The 21,636-nt window shown below is 45.5% G+C and overlaps 1 protein-coding gene across 2 annotated transcripts in view; it reads right to left on the bottom strand.

Moving 5' to 3' along the window:
- alox12 (arachidonate 12-lipoxygenase) overlaps nucleotides 1-21,636 on the bottom strand; it is a 69,781-nt gene that overhangs the window by 41,807 nt on the left and 6,338 nt on the right. For both annotated transcript variants that reach the window (XM_059975119.1, XM_059975118.1), the window contains exons 2-5: nucleotides 19,220-19,418; nucleotides 11,643-11,724; nucleotides 9,157-9,279; nucleotides 6,312-6,418 (exon numbers count right to left, since the gene is read on the bottom strand). In XM_059975119.1, the coding sequence (XP_059831102.1) occupies nucleotides 6,312-6,418; nucleotides 9,157-9,279; nucleotides 11,643-11,724; nucleotides 19,220-19,418 (511 nt within the window). The remainder of the gene's footprint in view (nucleotides 1-6,311; nucleotides 6,419-9,156; nucleotides 9,280-11,642; nucleotides 11,725-19,219; nucleotides 19,419-21,636) is intronic.

The raw sequence follows: 21,636 nt of genomic DNA, 5'->3' as shown, positions 1-21,636 counted from the left end.
TCCACCCAAATGAGATTTCTCAAGTTTGGATGGGCCAGAGGCCGTCTTCCTCTAGACTAAGCCGCTAGCCGAACCTGAGGGTTACAATTGTGGGGGTATCATTTGGGGTTGATTTCATTGGATGCTATGTGATTACCCTGAGCAATGAACCAGTGGATTGTGTGTTTAAGTGTGTGCTTGTATGGATGCTACCAGGGGTGGAGTGGTGGTGTTCATGCATGAGGGTTACTGGTAACTAGCGCATGCATGTTGAGTGGGGTAGAAATTCATACTCCCAATGGATTGTTAATTCACCTATTAAATGCTATTAAAGTTGTCGACAAAATTACGATTGTGGGGCTGAGGTTTGATAAAATGGCGGGTGCAGCTCTCATTTTAGTGCAGACTAGCGCTGACGTAGCAGCCATGGGATGGGCCAAATCACGTCGTGTTTCCTGTAGCTGGGGGCGGAGACTTCAAAGGCAGGGTGCTATCGATTCTGAGGAGTGAGAGTAAAGAGTGGTCGGATTTGGAATGGCTAATCAGCTCCCACCTCCCAGGGAAGAGCAAGGATTCTGAGCTAGCATCATCCCTTAACTCTCTGGCGAATAAATGGGAAAATGCCCAGGTCCAAAGTCCCAGCTACAGCAGGCTCCACCTATTCTCTGGAATAACGCCCACCCCTAAAGGGGAAGAGGAGTATGAGACCTGGGTGGAGCAGGCCTCTCAGTTGTTAGGTGTCTGGTAGTGCTCTGATGTCGTACAGTGACAGAAATTGATTGAGAGTTTGAGTGGGTGGGCTGATGTTGTGAGAGCCATCAGGTCATGATACCCTCTAGCAAATACAGCTGATTACATGAGAAAACTGGAAAATACCTTTGGCACGACATGAAGCCCAATGGAGCACATGACGGGGTTTCAGAAAGTAGGTCAGGAGAAGGGGGAGATGCTTTCTGCCTACATCTTTCAGCGGGAGAGGCAGCTAAATTGCTTGTGGCACGGGGGGGGGAACATTCAGGTGGCTGAGGTAGATCAGTTAAGAATGGACCAGATAGCAAAGGGCGTCTAGTCCCAGGACCTGATCGCTTGAGGTCTCTGACTATCTCGTAATACATGTCTCCCTACCTCGTTTGTTGAACTGATCAGATAAGTACGCGAAGAGAGGGAGAGGGAACGGGAATAGACAGAATGAGCAAAGCACCCCGTAGCCATTCCCACCAACAATAAGTGTACCGTTTTGGATACTGTTGGTGGGGACGACCTACCAGGGACAAGTTGCAGTGGTTGTGTCTCTGGCACTGAGACTGGACCCTCAGCTCAGAAAGGAAGGAGGAAAAAGAGGAGAGCAGTAGTGATAGGGGATTTGATAGCTAGGAGGACAGATAAGAGGTTCTGTGGAAGCGATCGAGAATCTCGGATGGTCTGTTGCCTCCCTGGTGCCAGGGTCTGCGATATTTCGGTACGAGTTCTCAGTATTCTCAAGAGGGAGGGTGAGCAGCCAGATGTCGTGGTCCATGTAGGGACCAATGACGTGCGTAGGAAGGAGGAGGATGAGGTCCTGCAAAGAGGGTTTAGGGAGTTAGGTGCAAAGTTGAAGGACAGGACCTCCAGGGTTGCAATCTCAGGATTGCTACCCATGCCACGTGCTAGTGAGGCTAGAAATAGGAAAATAATGCAGCTAAATACATGGCTAAGGAGATGGTGCAGGAGCAAGGGCTTCATGTTTCTGGACAATTGGGCTTTATTCCAGGGAAGGTGGGACCTGTTCCGACAGGACGGGTTGCACCTGAACTGGAGGGGGACTAACATCCTTGTGGGTAGATTTGCTATTGCTGCTCCTGTGGGTTTAAACTAGATTTGCAGGGGAAGGGGATCCAGAGTGTTAGAGCAGATAGTGAGGTGGAGGAAGATAAAGGTCATGCGAGGACAGCATGTATAGACAGAAATCAAAGGTTTCTACATGATAGAAATGTTCTTAGGTGCATCTATTTCAATGCAAAGAGTATTGTAGGTAAAGCAGATGAGCTTAGGGTGTGGATTGGCACGTGGGATTACGACATTATTGCTACTAGTGAAACTTGGTTGCAGGAGGGGCAGGACTGGCAGTTTAAAGTTCCAGGGTTCTGTTGTTTCAGACGTGATAGAGGAGGAGGGATGAAAGGGGCGGAGTGGCATTACTAGTCAAGGAAAATATCACAGCCCGAGGGGCTTGTCTATAGATTCCACATGGGTGGAGCTGAGGAACGGGAAAGGTGTGACTCACACTAATAGGGTTGTATTATAGACCACCCAATAGTCAGAGAGAATTGGAGGCACAAATCTGTAGAGAGATAGCAGACCAATGTAAGAAACAGAAAGTTGTAATAGTAGGGGATTTTAACTTTCCACATACTGACTGGGACTCTCACACTGTGAAAGGGCTAGATGGCTTGGAGTTTGTCAAATGTGTTCAGGAATGCTTTCTAAATCAATATATAGAGGTACCTACGAGAGAAGATGCAATACTTGATCTCCTATTTGGGAACCAGACAGGTCAGGTAACAGAAGTACATGTAGGTGAACATTTTGGGTCCAGTGACCATGATGTCACTAGTTTCAAGTTAATTATGGATAAGGATAGGTCTGGTCCTCGAGTTGAGGTTCTAAATTGGAGAAGGGCCAATTTTGTGGAAATGAAAAAGGATCTAGGAAGAGTGGATTGGGATAAGTTGTTTTCTAGCAAGGATATGTTCAGTAAGGTGCAATTTCAAAGGCAAAATTTTGAGAGTGCATTTTACATGTTCCTGCCAGGATTAAAGACAAAGTTAACAGGCATAAGGAACCTTGGTTTTCAAGGGATATTGGCAATCTGGTTAAGAAAAAGAGAGAAGTGTATAGCAGGTATAGGCAACAAGGAACATATGAGGTACTTGAAGAATAGAGAAAATGTAAGAAAATACTGAAGAAGGAAACCAGGAAGGCAAAAAGAAGACATGAGATTGCTTTGGCAGATAATGTGAAGGTAAACCCAAAGGGTTTCTACAAGTATATTAAGAGCAAAAATGTAGTAAGGGACAAAATTGACCCCCAAGAAGATCAGAGTGGTCGTCTATGTGCGGAGCCTCACAAGATGGGGGAGATCTTAAACGGTTTTTTTGCATCAGTATTTACTCACAAAACTGGCATAACGTATGTGGAAGGAAAGAAAACAAGCAGTAGTGTCATGGAACATGTAGAGATTAAAGAGGAGGAGGTGCTTGCTGCCTTACAGCGAATAAAGGTAGATAAATCCCCCGGGCCTTACATGATATTTCCTCAGACCTTGAGAGAGACTAGTGTAGAAATTGCAGGGGCCCTGGCAGAAATATTTAAAATGTCCTCAGCCACGGGTGCAGTGCCAGAGGATTGGAGGGTAGCTCATGTTGTTTGGTTCTTTAAAAAAGGCTCTAAAATTAAACCAGGCAATTACAGGCCGGTGAGCCTGACATTATTAGTAGTAGGCAAATTATTGGAAGGTCTTCTGAGAGATCAAATATACAAGTATTTGGACAGCCAAGGGCTGATTAAGAACATTCATCATGGCTTTGGCGTGGTAGATTACTAAAGAATCTTTTAGAGTTTTTCAAGAAGGTTACCAAGAAAGTAGATGAAGGAAAGTCTGTGGAAGATGTCTACACGGACTTTAGTAAGGCCTTTGACAAGGTCCCACATTGGAGGTTAGTTCAGAAGGTTCAGACACTAGATATCCGTGGAGAGGTTGTAAACTGGACTCAAAATTGGCTGTGTGGGAGAAGACAGAGAGTGGTAGTGGATGATTGCTTCTCAGACTGGAGGTCTGTGACTAGCAGTGCATCTCAGGGATCTGTGCTGGGACCATTGTTGTTTGTTGTCTATATCAATGATCTAGATGATAATGTGGAAAATTAGATCAGCAAGTTTGCAGATGACACTAAGATAGAGGCATTGTGGACAGCAAGGACGGCTTTCAAAGCTTGCAGAGGGATCTGGACCAACTGGAAAAATGGGCCAGCAAATGGCAGATGGAATTTAATACAGACAAGTATGAGGTGTTGCAATTTGGAAGGACAAATCAAGGTAGGACATATAATGGTAGGGCACTGAGGAGTGTGGAGGAACAAAGGGATCTGGGAGTTCAGAGACATAATTCCCTGAAAGTGACGTCACAGGTAGACAGGGTTGTAAAGAAGGCTTTTGGCATCCTGGCATTCAGGGAGCAGTAGAGGAGATTGTGGCAGAGTTGAGAATGGAGATGCCTTGGTTGTTGTCAGCTGGTGTGAGCCCCCGCCCCCCCCCCCCCCATCACAAATCACTACCAGAGGGCGTTCACAGTGGCCAAAGTGTTATGGGAGGAGTATTTCATTTATTATGGCCTCCCCAGGTGGATACATAGTGATCAGGGATGGGACTTCAAGAGCAGATTCATCCATGAGTTACTGGGCATGCTTGGAGTCGAGAAGTCAAGGACCACGCCCTATCATCTGCAGGGTGATCCCCGGCCCGAGGAGTTTAATCAGACCTTGCTAGACATGCTGGGGACTCTGGAGGTCAGCGAGTAGAGCAGGTGGGGTCAACATATTGGACATTTGATCCTCAGTTACAACTGTACCTGAAATGAAGCTACCGGGTACTTGCCATACTACCTGATGTTTAGGGCAAGGCGAGGTTGCCCATTGGCCTTTGTTTTGGGACTGACGTTTTGGGGATTTACCACCAAAGAAGTATGTGTCTGCATTGAGAAGGGAGCTGAAAAGGGCTTAAGAATTAGCTGGGGTCGTGGCTGCCAAGCAGAATCAAGGAAATAAGAGGAAGTATGATCAAAAGTTTAGGTTCTCCCAATTCTTGCCAGGAGACCGAGTCCTCATAAGGAATTTGGGGCTACCTGGGAAGCATAAGTTGGCTGGCCGCTGGGAGGCTACACCCTATGTAGTGGAGAGTCAGATGCCAAACCTACCAGTTTTCCAGGTGAAACCAGAGGATGGGAATGGGCCTGACAAGATTCTCCATCGGAACCACCTTCTGCCTCCGGGACAAGAGGTGGAGGTTGACCCAGAGTCTGACCTGGAGCCTACACCTAGTAAAAGGACTCTGCGATGACACAGGATGACTGACGGACCAACAGCAGGAGAGATCAGACCGGCCCCACCCCTGAGTGGGATACTGATTCTGAGGATGAGGATCTAGAAATGTGGTTTATGCTGCATTTTGCTAACTCCCCATTGATTGAGGAAGAAACTCCCAGCCCTTCTCCCACTGAGTCAGGTGAAATGGAGGGGGGTGCTATCTGTGGACAGCCTGGGTTGCAGCAGGGCACTGCAAGGGATGAAGCGGGGCTTAGCCAAGGGACAGAGGGGTCCGAGATGCAGGTGAGCATGAGTGATAGATTTGGGAGGGCCTTGCCCGGTAGACCAGAAGTATCCCCAGTAGTGTCGGAACATGAAGAGGTAGATGAGGGGGTATGGAGGTTTCACAGAATCATGAAAATACCGGATAGGCTGGCCTATGTAGCACCTGGGGAACAGAGTGTGGCACCCACTGCTTTGGGGAGCTATGTCAATGCCTTTTACACCTGGGTTGGACTTTGTGCTTTGCAGGAAGGGATGGCAAATTATCTCAAAGTCATGAGGACATAACTAAATTTGGTGGGGGGCAGAGTGTAATGACCTGGGAAATGTCTCACTTCTAATATAATGATTTCTCTGTAGCACAGTGTTGGGTTATGACTAGAGATAACGGGGGCTTTGGAATGTGCGCTGGTCAATGAGGGGAGATGTTTTTTCTCTTGTGTGCCCGAGAGAAGGTTTCGCGGTCTTTTGTTCGGCGGAAGGTGGAGAGAGAAGATGCCAGAACGGAGAGGTTGTAGTCTGCAACCTGTAGAGTGGACTTGGAATGGGGCCGGGAGTCAACGACGCCCGGGGGAAATGGATGGAAAATTAATGGACGGGAAAACCGTGTGCTCCAACGTGTGCATTAGACTGGTTCATTAAAATGGACCCTTTTCTTTTTTGTTTTCTTTACTAACCGTACAGTCAATTTAAGAATTACAAAGCTCAGTCGTTTAATCATATATTGTGTACTGTTTGTTATTTCACGGTACTGATTTGTAACAGGGAACACATCACGCAGCATCCACCCAAACGTTATTTCTCAAGTTTGGCCAGGCCAGACGCTATCTTTCCCTAGATTAATGCTGCTAGCTGAACCTGAGGGGGGGGGGGGTTACACTTGGATTTTCAGTATTTGCAGATTTTCTCATTTGTGCTTGGCATAAATCTGCAAGATTCCTGGACACCTGGATGTTGTGCTAATTGGTGCACAATTTACTAAATTCTTACCTCCTACGGCACTCTTGACTCTCCAGAATATCCTCTGAAAGCTCTCCAGACTGTCCCATGAGTTTCCGAACATATTCACAAACTTCTTCAGGAACAGTTCCCCTAAACTGAGAAGAGATATCGAAGAGTGTAGAATACAGAACATAGAACAGTTCAGTGTAGGAACAGGCTCTTTGACTCATAATGTCCATCAGATATATGAGCAGAGTGAGACCATCGAGTCTACTCTGCCATTTGATCATGGCTGATTTATTTTTCATCTCAACCCCATTCTCCTACCTTCTCCCTGTAACTTTTGACACCCTTGCAAATCAAGACCCTATTAAACTCTACTTTAAATAGTCCTGAAGAAGGGTCTTGGCCTGAAACGCTGACTGTTTACTCTTTTCCATAAATGCTGTCTGATCTGCTGACCACCTCCTGCATCTTTTGTGTGTTGCATCTTTGGATCTCCAGCTCCTGCACGTTTTCTAATGTCTTTAAATAAACCCAATGACTTGGCCTCTACAGCAATGAATTCCACAGATTCTCCACCCTCTGACTGAAGAAATTCCTCCTCTTCTCTGTTCTAAAGTGGTGTCCTTTTCTGAGGCTGTGCCCTCCAACACAATTCCAAATTAAATGAAATCTCTTCTGCCTGCACCCAATCCATATTCCTCCATTCCTTTCATATTCATGCATATAATGCACTTTTGAATGTCACTATCTGCTCCAGGCAGTCCATTCCAGGCACGACAACTCTGTGTAAAAGAAAATTTTGCTTTTGTGTCACAGAGTAATGTGGTGCAGAAATAGGCCATTCAGCCCAACAGTCCATGCTGACCCCAGTATTTTCCCTGCTAGTCCCATTTGCCTGAGTTTGTACCTTAATCTACCAAGACCCTCCCCTCCATGTACACACTCAAATGCCACTTTAACACTGCAATGGTACCCAGCTTGGCCACTTCCTATGGCAGCTCATTCCAGGCACTCACTGTCCTACGTGTAAGGAAGTGACCTCTTAAGTCTCTACTCAATCTCTGCACTCTCACCTTGAATCTTGCCCCGTATATCTCCTTTACACATTCCTCCTCTCACCTCTAGTATCTAACATTTCGACATTGAGTAAAACTTCTGTCTACCCTATCTTATCATTTTATAAATTACTCTCAACTTCTGATGTTCCAGAGGAAACTCAAGTTTGTCCAACCTCCCCTTATGGCTCATATCCTATAGTCTAGGTGGCATCCTGGGAAACCTCTTCTGCACCCTCCCCAAAGCCTCCACATCCTTCTTGTAACGGGGCAACCAGAACTGCACACAATACCCCAAAGGTAGCTTAACCAACATTTTATACAGCTGTAAAATGGCTTCCTTGTTCTTCCACTCAATGCTCCAACTAATGTAGGAAAGCATGCCGTTCACCATCATTGCCACCCCATGCAGGGAACTGTACATACATGGAACCTATAGGAGCCCTCTGTGCATCAAATCCTTCTGAACATTGTTAATGTCAAAATCGTTCCCTGATTTGTGATCCTGTGGAAATTATGGAAATCCCAAAAACAATAAGCCAGTTTTCTCCAACCCATTCGTACTCCCAGGGACAATAACCTCTCTCTTGGCTAACCCTGGGATCACTGTCAACACAAAGGAGAAACTCAGCAGGTCAGGCATTATCCATGGAGGGGAATGAATAGATGGCATTTCAGACTGAGACCCTTCATCTGGACTGAAGAAGGTGGGGGAGATGGGAAAGAGAAGAATACAAGTCGGCAGGTGATAAGTGAGACCAGGTGAGGGAGAAGGTGGGAGGGTGGGCAGTGGATGGTGTAAGATGCTAACGGGTGATAGGTAGAAGAAGTACAGGGCTGAAGAAGAAGAAATCTGATAGAAGAGGTCAATGAATGATGGAAGAAAGGGAAGAAGGATGCCTCCTTACAAGAAGAGTATGGAGGCTTCATAGAAGGTGTAGGAGAGGTTTTCCAAGTTGCCAAATGGATTAGACGGTATGTGCAATAAGAAGTGGTTAGACAAACTTGGGTTGTCTTTTCCTGGAGGAAAGGAGGTTGAAAGGAGTCCTGATAGAAGTTCATAAAAATACAAGAAGCATGGATAACATCGACTGTCTGAATCTTTTCCCAGGATAGAAATGTCAAACCCGGGAGGGCATGCATTTAAGATAGAGATGATGGACAGGTGAGGAGAAGAGATGGGGCGAGCTGGGAACCAAATGGGGAATGGAGAATGATAGAATAAGCAGAGGGGAGTAATTACCTGAAATTAGAGAAATCATTGTTCATTCCATCAGGTTGGAGGCGAGCCAGATGGAATACGAGATGTTGCTCCTCCCACATGAGATTGGCCAAATCATGGCACTAGAGGAGGCCAAGGACTGACAGGTCAGAATAGGGACATTTAGCAACAAATATTCTATTTGAATCCTTGTGAATAAACTTTTGTTTCTGTCTCTCCATGTGAGTTGGTGCTTCCTCTGCACCTCGGTCCAGACGTCTGTCAGTGCACAGCATGACGTGGCATAGTAGCAGGGTAGCAGTTTACAGCATCAGTGATCCGAGTTCAATTCAGACTGCTTCTGTAAGGAGTTTGACGCTCTCCCCGTAATTGAATGGGTTTCCTCCAGGTGCTCCAGTTCCCTCCCACATTGAGAAAGACGTATGGTTGAGTAGGCTAATTGGTCACATACATGTAGGTGTTTCGAGCAGTGGGTGAGGAGGGCCTGTTACTGCCCTCTATCTCTAAATGGAATAAATAAATAAATAGAATCCTGGAGGAGGGGCTCCCCATTCCCACACTCCCAGTCCCACACTGCTGCAACCACACTCAAAGCGAATGCTGAACTCACGCCAAGTGCAGGGAGTTCTCAAAGTCGGCACGTTTGTCATTGTCGAACTTGATGTCCGGGTGCAGGTCCTCCTCAGTTTCAGCATCAATGCACTTGCTGACGCCAGTCTTCCAAACCTTCCACCTGTACAACACAAAGCGGGCTGGGTCGGCACACTGTGTGTCATGAACCCTGTGGGCCTGTGCACCTGTATGTGTTAATAGCTGTCTGATCAAGAATCAGAATCAGGTTTAATTTCACCGGAATATATCATGAAATTTGTTGTGTTTGCAACAGCAGTGCAATGCAATACATAATAATAGAGAAAAAAACAAAACCATGAATTACAGAGAGCACACATATATTAAATAGTTAAGCAAAATTAGAAATTTAAAAAGTAGTAAGGTAGTGTTCATAGGTTCAACGTCCATTCAGAAATCAGATGGTAGAGGGGAAGAAGCTGTTCCTGAACTGCTGAGTGTGTGACTCCAGGCTTCTGTATCACCTTTCTGATGGTAGCAATGAGTCATTAAGCTCTTCTGCTTTCTGTTAAATCTTGTTCAGTTTATTTTGACTAGCACGGACTTTTTGCATGCTGTGATTACTTAAAGCAGACTTCCCATTAATGGGGTTCCTGCTCTGAGAATAATTCACCTTGAGGTGTGGCTCAGTTGAGCCTCTGATGTTCTGTTGCAACTCCTCCGAATAAACTCTTGTTTCCATCTCTACATGAGTCTGCCGTTCCCCTGCACATGGATTCAGTCGCTTGTCAGTGCTCACTGTGACATTGTGTGGGTGGTGGTTGTGGACATCCCAACCCGCTCACTGGGAAGGATTCTGAACTCAAATTCATAAGATTATCTGCACTCTGGAGATTCGAACCTGCAAACCTACGGAGGGCCAGAGACACTGTTCTAGTGCTACATTGAAACCTTTATAAGGTTGTTCCCACTATTTACAGTATATCAATTACACTGGACAACAATTTTTTTCAAAAGTGTTGCTTCCTCACATTTTGTTTTTGAAACTGAACACAAATATAATTTCACACCACTTTTATCACATAGGAATTTAGAGAAACAAACATTAACTTCTATTGAATATAATGCCTTTAATTGCATAGTAGTCTAATGCTTTGCTAAGACAACTAAGCTGAAAATGTTTGTGAAAAAGTGCTGATCTTTGTTTGTACTCAGTGTCTGAGGCTTCTTGCTTAAGTGTCCAACAATAATTATTGTTAAATCAGCCAGCTTTGATGGATTCCAGTTCCTCCATGACCGCAATGTTCCAGTGAAATGCTTCACCATGCTTGTCACTGACAGCGTCAAGATTTACAGGGAAGAAGTCTAAACGGGAATGCAGAAAATGAATCTTCAGTGAAGGGTTGCACTTCAGGTTTTGTGTGCTGAAGGATATTGTCAACCAGCCACACATAGTTTGGTGCTCTATAGCTACCAAGAAATTTTTCAACAACATCCTTGAATAACTTAGATGGAATTTTCTCCGGTCCCACCAGAAGTTCTTCGAATTGCTTGTCATTGATGACCTGTTTGATTTGTGGACCAACAAAAATGCTTTTCTTAATCTCACCATCAGTTATTCTGACTTAAATTATGAATTGAAATAACAAATATAGACAATTTGAGAAAATGGTGCGTGATAAGGAAGTTTCATGGTGATTGTCATGATGAGCAGCCCAAAATCCGTAAGATTGTCCCAGAAGTATTCAGGAAGCAAAATCTTTGTTGTCCAGTTTTAGCAACCATGCCGGCCATCAAATAGGTCATTAGTTTATTTTTTTTAATAAAAGGTTCTACCCACTATTTACTTTATCGTATAGTTGGCCCCACTCCACTGAGTAGGTACTGGCCCTGCAATACTAATAGATCATTGGTCACATGTACTGAGATACAGTGAATTTTTTTGTTTTGTGTACCATCCAGACATGCATCATTCTATACCCAACACCAAGATGTCTATCAAAGCTGGTCCCATTTCCCTGGCAAATAGTTCCATGCTTTTTATGTCTCTGCTTTTTACTGCTGCTGCAAACCTCACATCAGATTAGTCAGTAATAATAAATCTGACTCTAAATCACTGAATTGCAGATTCTTTAAAGACTATTAAAACTGATTTTACTATTTTAATATTAAGCAATTCTAAAAACAAGAACCCTAATAAATAATAAAAACTTTAAAATAATGAAAATCAAATGCATTTTAGATCATAAGACCATAAGATCTAGGAGCAGAATTTGGCCCATTGCGTCTGCTCCACCATCTCATCATGGCTGATCCATTTTCCCCCTCAGCTCCAGTCTCCCATCTTCTCCCCTTTTCCTTCTAATCTGAGGAAAATCTTCTATCTTCTATCCCCACAGAATCTCAACACCATGATGGAAGGGAGCTAGAAGTGTGGAGTCCGGGATTTGCCTCCTTGGGGAAGAAATCACTGGGAACAAATTTGGCTGCTTGCCCTTCCACGGGCGAGCTGCCAGCCACCATTACCTGTACAGCTTCTGCCTGTCCTGGAGCTCCCTCTGACGATGCGACCGAAAGACGGGTAGTGTGTCATCAGTGGGTCGCTTAGCTGTGGCGAGAAGAGATTACACGATCAAGTTCACAGGCATGCTCGGCAGATCATACTTACAAAAGCCGATGTAAAATGCACATAGTCTGACATTAACAGACAGACGGACATTCTTTATTGATCCCAAGGGAAATTGGGTTTCACACCAACCAAGAGTAGTGAAGAAATATAGCAATATAAAACCATAAATGATTAAATAATAATAAGTTAATCATGCCAAGTGGAAATAAGTCCAGGACCAGCCTATTGGCTCAGGGTGTCTGACACTCCGAGGGAGGAGTTGTAAAGTTTGATGGCCACAGGTAGGAATGACTTCCTATGACGCTCAGTGTTACATCTCGGTGGGATGAGTCTCTGGCTGAATGTACTCCTGTGCCTAACCAGTACATCATGGAGTGGATGGGAGTCATTGTCTAAGATGGCATGTAACTTAGACAGCATCTTCTTTTCAGACACCACCATCGGAGAGTCCAGTTCCACCCCCACAACATCACTGGCCTTACGAATGAGTTTGTTGATTCTGTTGGTGTCTGCTACCCTCAGCCTGCTGCCCCAGCACACAACAGCCAACATGACAGCACTGGCCACCACAGCCTCGTAGAACATCCTCAGCATTGTCCGGCAGATATTAAAGGACCTCAGTCTCCTCAGGAAATAGAGATGGCTCTGACCCTTCTTGTAGACAGCCTCAGTCCAGTCCAGTTTATTGTCTATTCATATCCCCAGGTATTTGTAATCCTCCACCATGTCCACACTGACCCCTTGGATGGAAACAGGGGTCACCAGTGCCTTAGCCCTCCTCAGGTCCACCACCAGCTCCCTAGTCTTTTTCACATTAAGCTGCAGGTGATTCTGCTCACACCATGTGACAAAGTTTCCCACCGTAGCCCTGTACTCAGCCTCATCTCCTTTGCTGATGCATCCAACTATGGCAGATTCATCAGAAAACTTCTGAAGATGGCAAGACTCTGTGTTGTAGTTGAAGTCTGAGGTGTAGAAGGTGAAGAGAAAGGGAGACAGGAGACAGGACAGACCCTTGTGGAGCCCCAGTACAGCTGACCACTCTGTCTGATGCACAGTGTCACATATATATGTTTACTTTGCTCCCGCTGCCTGTAATCTACACAGGACTGTTATTCCCTGTAACATAAAGTGAGACCCCTACTCTCTCTAGTCTAAAGTATATTCAGAGGCTGTGTTTTGTAATATACACATGGAATTCTGTTGTATGAAATATATACAAGGACTGTTACTTCATGTACTATGCAATGGGACTACTGTTGTCTGTAATATACACAGGAACTGGTTTTCTCCATGATCTACAGAGAGACTGATATTTAGATCATTAAATAGGTATCACTGCTCTCTACCACATATAGGGACTGCTATTTTCTGTAGTAAAAATGCAAGAAAGTGCAACCTCAGTTATATACATGGAAAGCACTACTCTCTGTAGCAAGGTTTCTCAACTGGGGTTCCCCTGAAGCCTAGGGTTCCATGATAAGTTGTGATTAAAAGAAAATAAACATCAGTTTTTGAACTTCACACATTCTGGGATACTAACGATGCTGACCAGTGATGGGCAGTGGTCAAGTAGCCCTGTAAGCAATCTCGTTCAATCTCTCTCAGAGCAGTAGGGCAGTGTGCAGTGGGACTGTATTTATTTGCTTCAGTCCATTCCCAATTTTTGACGCGAGATAGGGGAGGACAGTAGGGTAATAAATGGTGAGCACTGTATTGCACAGAGGGGAGGACGGTAGGCTGATAATCAGTGAGAGCTGTATTGCACGGAGGGGAGGACGGTAGGCTGATAATCAGTGAGAGCTGTATTGCACGGAGGGGAGGACGGTAGGCTGATAATCAGTGAGAGCTGTATTGCACGGAGGGGAGGACGGTAGGCTGATAATCAGTGAGAGCTGTATTGCACAGAGGGGAGGACGGTAGGCTGATAATTGGTGAGTGCTGTATTACATGGAGGGGAGGATGGTAGGCTGATAATTGGTGAGAGCTGTATTGCACAGAGGGGAGGACGGTAGGCTGATAATTGGTGAGCACTGTATTGCACAGAGGGGAGGACGGTAGGCTGATAATTGGTGAGAGCTGTACTGTACGTAGGGGAGGACGGTAGGCTGATAATTGGTGAGCACTGTATTGCACAGAGGGGAGGACGGTAGGCTGATAATTGGTGAGCACTGTATTGCACAGAGGGGAGGACGGTAGGCTGATAATCAGTGAGAGCTGTATTGCACAGAGGGGAGGACGGTAGGCTGATAATCAGTGAGAGCTGTATTGCACGGAGGGGAGGACGGTAGGCTGATAATCAGTGAGAGCTGTATTGCACGGAGGGGAGGACGGTAGGCTGATAATCAGTGAGAGCTGTATTGCACGGAGGGGAGGACGGTAGGCTGATAATCAGTGAGAGCTGTATTGCACAGAGGGGAGGACGGTAGGCTGATAATCAGTGAGAGCTGTATTGCACAGAGGGGAGGACGGTAGGCTGATAATCAGTGAGAGCTGTATTGCACGGAGGGGAGGACGGTAGGCTGATAATCAGTGAGAGCTGTATTGCACGGAGGGGAGGACGGTAGGCTGATAATTGGTGAGCACTGTATTGTACGTAGGGGAGGACGGTAGGCTGATAATCAGTGAGGGCTGTATTGCACAGAGGGGAGGACGGTAGGCTGATAATTGGTGAGAGCTGTATTGCACGGAGGGGAGGACGGTAGGCTGATAATCAGTGAGAGCTGTATTGCACAGAGGGGAGGACGGTAGGCTGATAATTGGTGAGCACTGTATTGCACGGAGGGGAGGACGGTAGGCTGATAATTGGTGAGCACTGTATTGCACGGAGGGGAGGACGGTAGGCTGATAATCAGTGAGAGCTGTATTGCACAGAGGGGAGGACAGTAGGCTGATAATCAGTGAGAGCTGTATTGCACGGAGGGGAGGACGGTAGGCTGATAATTGGTGAGAGCTGTATTGCACGGAGGGGAGGACGGTAGGCTGATAATCAGTGAGGGCTGTATTGCACAGAGGGGAGGACGGTAGGCTGATAATCAGTGAGAGCTGTATTGCACAGAGGGGAGGACGGTAGGCTGATAATCAGTGAGAGCTGTATTGCCTGGAGGGGAGGACGGTAGGCTGATAATTGGTGACAGCTGTATTGCACAGAGGGGAGGACGGTAGGCTGATAATTGGTGAGCACTGTATTGCACGGAGGGGAGGACGGTAGACTGATAATTGGTGAGAGCTGTATTGCACGGAGGGGAGGACGGTAGGCTGATAATCAGTGAGAGCTGTATTGCACAGAGGGGAGGACGGTAGGCTGATAATCAGTGAGAGCTGTATTGCACGGAGGGGAGGACGGTAGGCTGATAATTGGTGAGGGCTGTATTGCACAGAGGGGAGGACGGTAGGCTGATAATCAGTGAGAGCTGTATTGCACAGAGGGGAGGACGGTAGGCTGATAATCAGTGAGAGCTGTATTGCACGGAGGGGAGGACGGTAGGCTGATAATTGGTGAGGGCTGTATTGCACAGAGGGGAGGACGGTAGGCTGATAATTGGTGAGGGCTGTATTGCACAGAGGGGAGGACGGTAGGCTGATAATTGGTGAGAGCAGTATTGCACAGAGGGGAGGACGGTAGGCTGATAATCAGTGAGAGCTGTATTGCACAGAGGGGAGGACGGTAGGCTGATAATTGGTGAGCACTGTATTGCACATAGGGGAGGACGGTAGGCTGATAATCAGTGAGAGCTGTATTGCACGGAGGGGAGGACGGTAGGCTGATAATTGGTGAGCACTGTATTGCACAGAGGGGAGGACGGTAGGCTGATAATTGGTGAGCACTGTATTGCACGGAGGGGAGGACGGTAGGCTGATAATCAGTGAGAGCTGTATTGCACAGAGGGGAGGACGGTAGGCTGATAATCAGTGAGAGCTGTATTGCACAGAGGGGAGGACGGTAGGCTGATAATCAGTGAGGGCTGTATTGCACAGAGTGGAGGACGGTAGGCTGATAATTGGTGAGAGCTGTATTGCACGGAGGGGAGGACGGTAGGCTGATAATCAGTGAGAGCTGTATTGCACAGAGGGGAGGACGGTAGGCTGATAATCAGTGAGGGCTGTATTGCACAGAGTGGAGGACGGTAGGCTGATAATTGGTGAGAGCTGTATTGCACAGAGGGGAGGACGGTAGGCTGATAATTGGTGAGCGCTGTATTGCACAGAGGGGAGGACGGTAGGCTGATAATCAGTGAGCGCTGTATTGCACGGAGGGGAGGACGGTAGGCTGATAATTAGTGAGAGCTGTATTGCACAGAGGGGAGGACGGTAGGCTGATAATTGGTGAGAGCTGTATTGCACAGAGGGGAGGACGGTAGGCTGATAATCAGTGAGGGCTGTATTGCACGGAGGGGAGGACGGTAGGCTGATAATTGGTGAGAGCTGTATTGCACAGAGGGGAGGACGGTAGGCTGATAATCAGTGAGAGCTGTATTGCACAGAGGGGAGGACGGTAGGCTGATAATCAGTGAGAGCTGTATTGCACAGAGGGGAGAACGGTAGGCTGATAATTGGTGAGCACTGTATTGCACAGAGGGGAGGACGGTAGGCTGATAATTGGTGAGAGCTGTATTGCACAGAGGGGAGGACGGTAGGCTGATAATCAGTGAGAGCTGTATTGCACAGAGGGGAGGACGGTAGGCTGATAATCAGTGAGGGCTGTATTGCACGGAGGGGAGGACGGTAGGCTGATAATTGGTGAGAGCTGTATTGCACAGAGGGGAGGACGGTAGGCTGATAATCAGTGAGGGCTGTATTGCACAGAGGGGAGGACGGTAGGCTGATAATTGGTGAGAGCTGTATTGCACGGAGGGGAGGACGGTAGGCTGATAATCAGTGAGGGCTGTATTGCACAGAGGGGAGGACGGTAGGCTGATAATCAGTGAGGGCTGTATTGCACAGAGGGGAGGACGGTAGGCTGATAATTGGTGAGAGCTGTATTGCACGGAGGGGAGGACGGTAGGCTGATAATCAGTGAGAGCTGTATTGCACAGAGGGGAGGACGGTAGGCTGATAATTGGTGAGCACTGTATTGCACAGAGGGGAGGACGGTAGGCTGATAATCAGTGAGAGCTGTATTGCACGGAGGGGAGGACGGTAGGCTAATAATTAGTGAGAGCTGTATTGCACGGAGGGGAGGACGGTAGGCTGATAATTAGTGAGAGCTGTATTGCACAGAGGGGAGGACGGTAGGCTGATAATTGGTGAGGGCTGTATTGCACGGAGGGGAGGACGGTAGGCTGATAATTGGTGACAGCTGTATTGTACGTAGGGGAGGACGGTAGGCTGATAATTGGTGAGGGCTGTATTGCACAGAGGGGAGGACGGTAGGCTGATAATCAGTGAGAGCTGTATTGCACGGAGGGGAGGACGGTAGGCTGATAATTAGTGAGAGCTGTATTGCACGGATGGGAGGACGGTAGGCTGATAATTGGTGAGCACAGTATTGCATTGAGGGGAGGACGGTAGGCTAATGAGGGCCATGAAGTGCGAATTCCAAGCATTGGATGGACTCGCCCAGTTTGGGCTGTGATGTCAGCCTCTCCCTCCCAAATTACCTCCCAACTTCCCTTAAGGGTCACTGAGTAATTTATTGGAGTGAACAAACTCAACCAGTGTAGGAGAAAATTGGAGGGAAATTTTCACACTAAAGGATTTTTTTAAAAACACACTGCCACTTCACTGCTGACCTGCTACTTTGCTGTTGTTGTAATCATTGCAAAAGGTGGATTGTGTAGGTTAGAAGTGAATTGTATTGTGAAGTTTTTGTATTTTTGCAGTTTTCTCTTTCAGTTATTTATTATGTCATTCTTGTTATGCAACAACAGACACAATAAATTTCAAATGAAAGCTACTTATCGATGGGTTTTGCACGGAGGGGTGGTCCAAGTTGTCCTATTCCAGTCTGTACCAAACAACTTACAAATTTGGCAATGGCTCCAGCAAAATTGAAAACAACATTGAACGATAAATCTCAGCCAGATGACACATAAAAGTGCTGATTATTTTAAATGAGTATTGGAATCTCAAAACTGAGTAAAGCTTTTGTGAATAAAGTCACAGTAAAAAGACTCAGGAAGGAAGTTATTTAGTAACAGAAGTTATTACCTAGAAAAGGAAAAGTCACACAGTTGGTGAAAACCTATTAATACCAGTATGTAAAATTATAGTGGATAAAATAGGTTGAACATAGTTCAGTGTGAGAAATGGAAAAGGTTTCATTCTCAAACAGCACAGTAATTTGACATATTGACTACATGTCACGTGATGCTGAAGAAGTTTTGTGTGATAAACTGAACAGCAACAGTTTCTCTATGCAGGTTGATGGGTCCACAGATTTCACCAATAAATGTCATGTTGTAGCATTTGTAAGATTTGTAAATGATGGCGAAATTCAAGAAACCTTTTTCTACTGCAAAGAGCTGCCCAAAAACAAGCAAAGGGCAAGATATGATTAATGTTTTGTCTTCATATCTGGAAACATAAAGGTCTGTCTTGAAGGAACCGTGTTAGCAACAGTACTGATGCTGCCCCATCAATGATTGGCTCCACAAGAGGTTTCATTTCTCTTGTAAAACAAAATTCTGACGTCATCACAATACACTGCTTCAACATTGTCAATAACATTTTAAGTTGTAAATAGCATTAATTAAAATCAATTTACAACCTTTATTTAAATTAAATCTACCTTTAGTAAAACTAAATGCCATTTTGGCTTAAGCCAGTTATTTAACAAAAACTTATGATGTTTGCCTTGTGAGTTTTTAAAATTTATGAAAGGGAGAGACTAATTTCAAGAAAGGTAAGCTAAGCTTAACCACCCATTTTTTCCAAGAACATTTAGCTAAAATTCATTCTCTGCCGAACAAAGAATTGACAATTATTTTTGGATCATTATATCTGTAACTTACTGATCACGCTAACGTACCGTGAGCTGTAGATGTAATAATTTTTACGTTGGGATTCCCTGAGACCTGAAAATTATTTCAGAGGTTCCTCCAGGGCAAAAGGGTTGAGAAAGGCTGCTCTATATGGGGACTGTTACTCTCTGTAATATACATAGGGATTGCTACCCTCCATAACATACATAGGAACTGTTATTCTCTATGTTACACAATGGGAACACAACTCTCTACAGATTGCTGCTGTTATCTGTAGTGTGCACAGAAAGTGCCACAAGCACAAGTGACATGAACATTTCCTGCCATTCTCTGCATTACACACCAGTACTGCATTTTATACAGCAGCAGATGCTCACTGTAATGGACACAGTGCCTGCAACCTACAACCTTCTAAGAGATCCATGTTCCACCAGTTTCAGCTTGCAGCTCACTGCCACAAGTAAACCACAATGTCTGTGCCTCCGATCCCACCCTCCAGAATCCCTTCCTGATCCCTCGCCACCTCCCCAACCCTTCTCCCACCGTCTCACCTGCTCCTTCCCGGAGGCAGACGCTGTCATTGTGGCACAACCATCTGTAGCAGGGGAAGACGAGGCTCTCTCCCGAAGGCGGCCGCACCATCACGTAGCGGCAGAACCAATTGTCCTCCACCAGGAACTTCTCCTTGTCCAGTTGCACCCACCAGATGCAACCCAGGTCCTTCTCACTCTCCACCTCGTATTCATCCACCTGGCCAATCAAATCAGAGCTCGGATCACTAAATAAGACAGCACAATGCTATTAGAGCTTGGGGCATCAAATTTGGAGTTCAATTCCAGCACAACCTTCAAGGAGACTGTAAGGTCTCCCTGAGAGACAGTGTGGATTTCCTCCGGGTGCTCCGGCTTACTCCAAGACTCCAAAGACAGACCAGTCGGTAGTTTAATTGGTCATCGTAAATTGTCCTGTGGTTAGGCAAAAGTTAAACGGGAGGGTTGCTGGGCAGCATAGCTGATTTGGCTGGAAGGGCCTATTCCGTAAAATGGATGGAGGTGGATGGAGAGAGGGATAGAGGGAGAGAGAGAGAAAGATGGAGAGGGAGAAAGATGGAGAGGGGGAGAAAAAGATGGAGAGAGAGAGAGAGAGTGTGTGGGGGCAGAGAGAGGGGAAAGAAAGAGGAAGAGAGAGAGGAAGAGGGAGAGAGAGAAAGATGTAGAGAGATGGAGGAGGAAAGAGGAAGAGAGAGGAAGAGGGAGTGAGAGCAAGAGAAAGAGGGAAAGAGAGAGAGGAAGAGAAAGAGAGAAAGAGGAAGGGAGAGAGAGGGAGGGGAGAAAGAGAGGGAGGGATGAGAGAGAGAGGGAAGAGAGGAGAAAGAAAAGGGGAGAGAGAGCAAGAGGGAGAGAAAGAGAACAAGGGGGAGAGAGAAAAGGGAAAGGGAGAGAGAAAGAGGGAGAGAGAGAAAAAAGGGGAGAGAGAGAGGACAGAGAGAGAGAAAAGAGGGAGAGAGAAAGAGAGCAAGAGAGAGAGCAAGAGTGGAAGAGAGCGAGGGGAGAGTGAGAAAGAGACAAAAAAGGAGATAGAAATAGAGAGAGACAGTTCAGACAGAGGAACAGAAATAGGAAGGACTGAGCAGAATCCTCAAGGTGATGATTTGGAGCAAATTTAATCAGTCTTGGTTGTCCACAGCTCTGGAAGTCTCCCCTTAAATCTTCTTGTTTTTTTATGTTTTCACTGAAGATGGAAACTGACATATCACTCATCCCTAATTGCCCTAGAGGGGCCATTTAAGATTCAAATTGCAATTGCTGGAAATCTGAAATAAAGACAGAAAATATCAGAAAAGCTCAGCAGGATAGGTAGCATCTGCAGAGAGTGAAACCAGGTTGATTTTTCACCAGAGAGAGTCTAGCACAATTTCAGAATAGAAGAGTATCCACTTAGAACAGACATGAAGAGGAATTTCTATAGCCAGAGGGTGGTGAATCTATGGAATTCATGGCCACAGACAGCTGTGGAGGCCAAGCCATTCAGTATATTTAAAGCAGAGGCAGCTAGGATCCTAATTAGTCAGGGCATCAAAGGTTACAGGGAGGGGGCAGGAGAATGGGATTGAGGAGGATAATAACTCAGTCAATGGGCTGAATGGCCTAATGTCCTGTGGTGTTAAAAACCACTGCAAGAATATGTTAAAATTACATGACTATTTAAAACTTTATAAACAGTATTTAAAGTTTACTTCTGTTATTTCAGCTTCAATATTAACTTCATAGTCTGATGAAGGATCTTCTCTCTTAGACATTAATTCTGTTTCTCTTTGTATTGATTCTGTTTGGAGGCACACACTCAGCAAGTTAGGAGCAGCTTCTTCCCCTCTGCCATTCAATTTCTAAATGGAAATTGAACCCATGAACACTAGCTCACCTTTTTTTTTAAATTCTGTTTTTGCATGACTTATTTTAATTAACTATTTAATATAAATACACTTGCTGTATTCCATTTTTCTAGATATTTATCTTGAATTGCATTATACTGCTGCCGCAATGTTAACAGGTTTCACAATATACGCTGGTGATTCTGAGCTGATAAATGCCTTTCAGCTTTTTCTGGGTTTTTTTTTACAACATCCCATTAGTTTCTTGGATACTGTTTCTTTTTATTTTGAAGGACTTTATTTTTTTTTAACTAAATTTAAATTCTCCAGCAACATGGAGACATGAACTCAGAACTCTCAGTCAACAATACAGAACTCTGGCTGCCAGGACCAATTGGCCAGAAGTCAAATAATTGGAATTCCAGAGTTGGGAAGCTATAGGTGTTGATGGCAATGGCAGACCAGTATTGGAATCAGAATCAGGTTTAATAACATTAGCCTATGGTCTGAAATTTGTTCTCTTTGTGGTAACAGTACAGTGCAATGCGTAATATATAGGGAAAACTGAATTAAAGTAAGCATGTATATGAATATTAA

Source organism: Hypanus sabinus, chromosome 7, assembly GCF_030144855.1.
Source record: "Hypanus sabinus isolate sHypSab1 chromosome 7, sHypSab1.hap1, whole genome shotgun sequence".
Lineage (NCBI taxonomy): Eukaryota > Metazoa > Chordata > Chondrichthyes > Myliobatiformes > Dasyatidae > Hypanus > Hypanus sabinus.
Note: the sequence above shows the minus strand (reverse complement) of the source record. Positions and strands in the feature narration are given on the sequence as shown.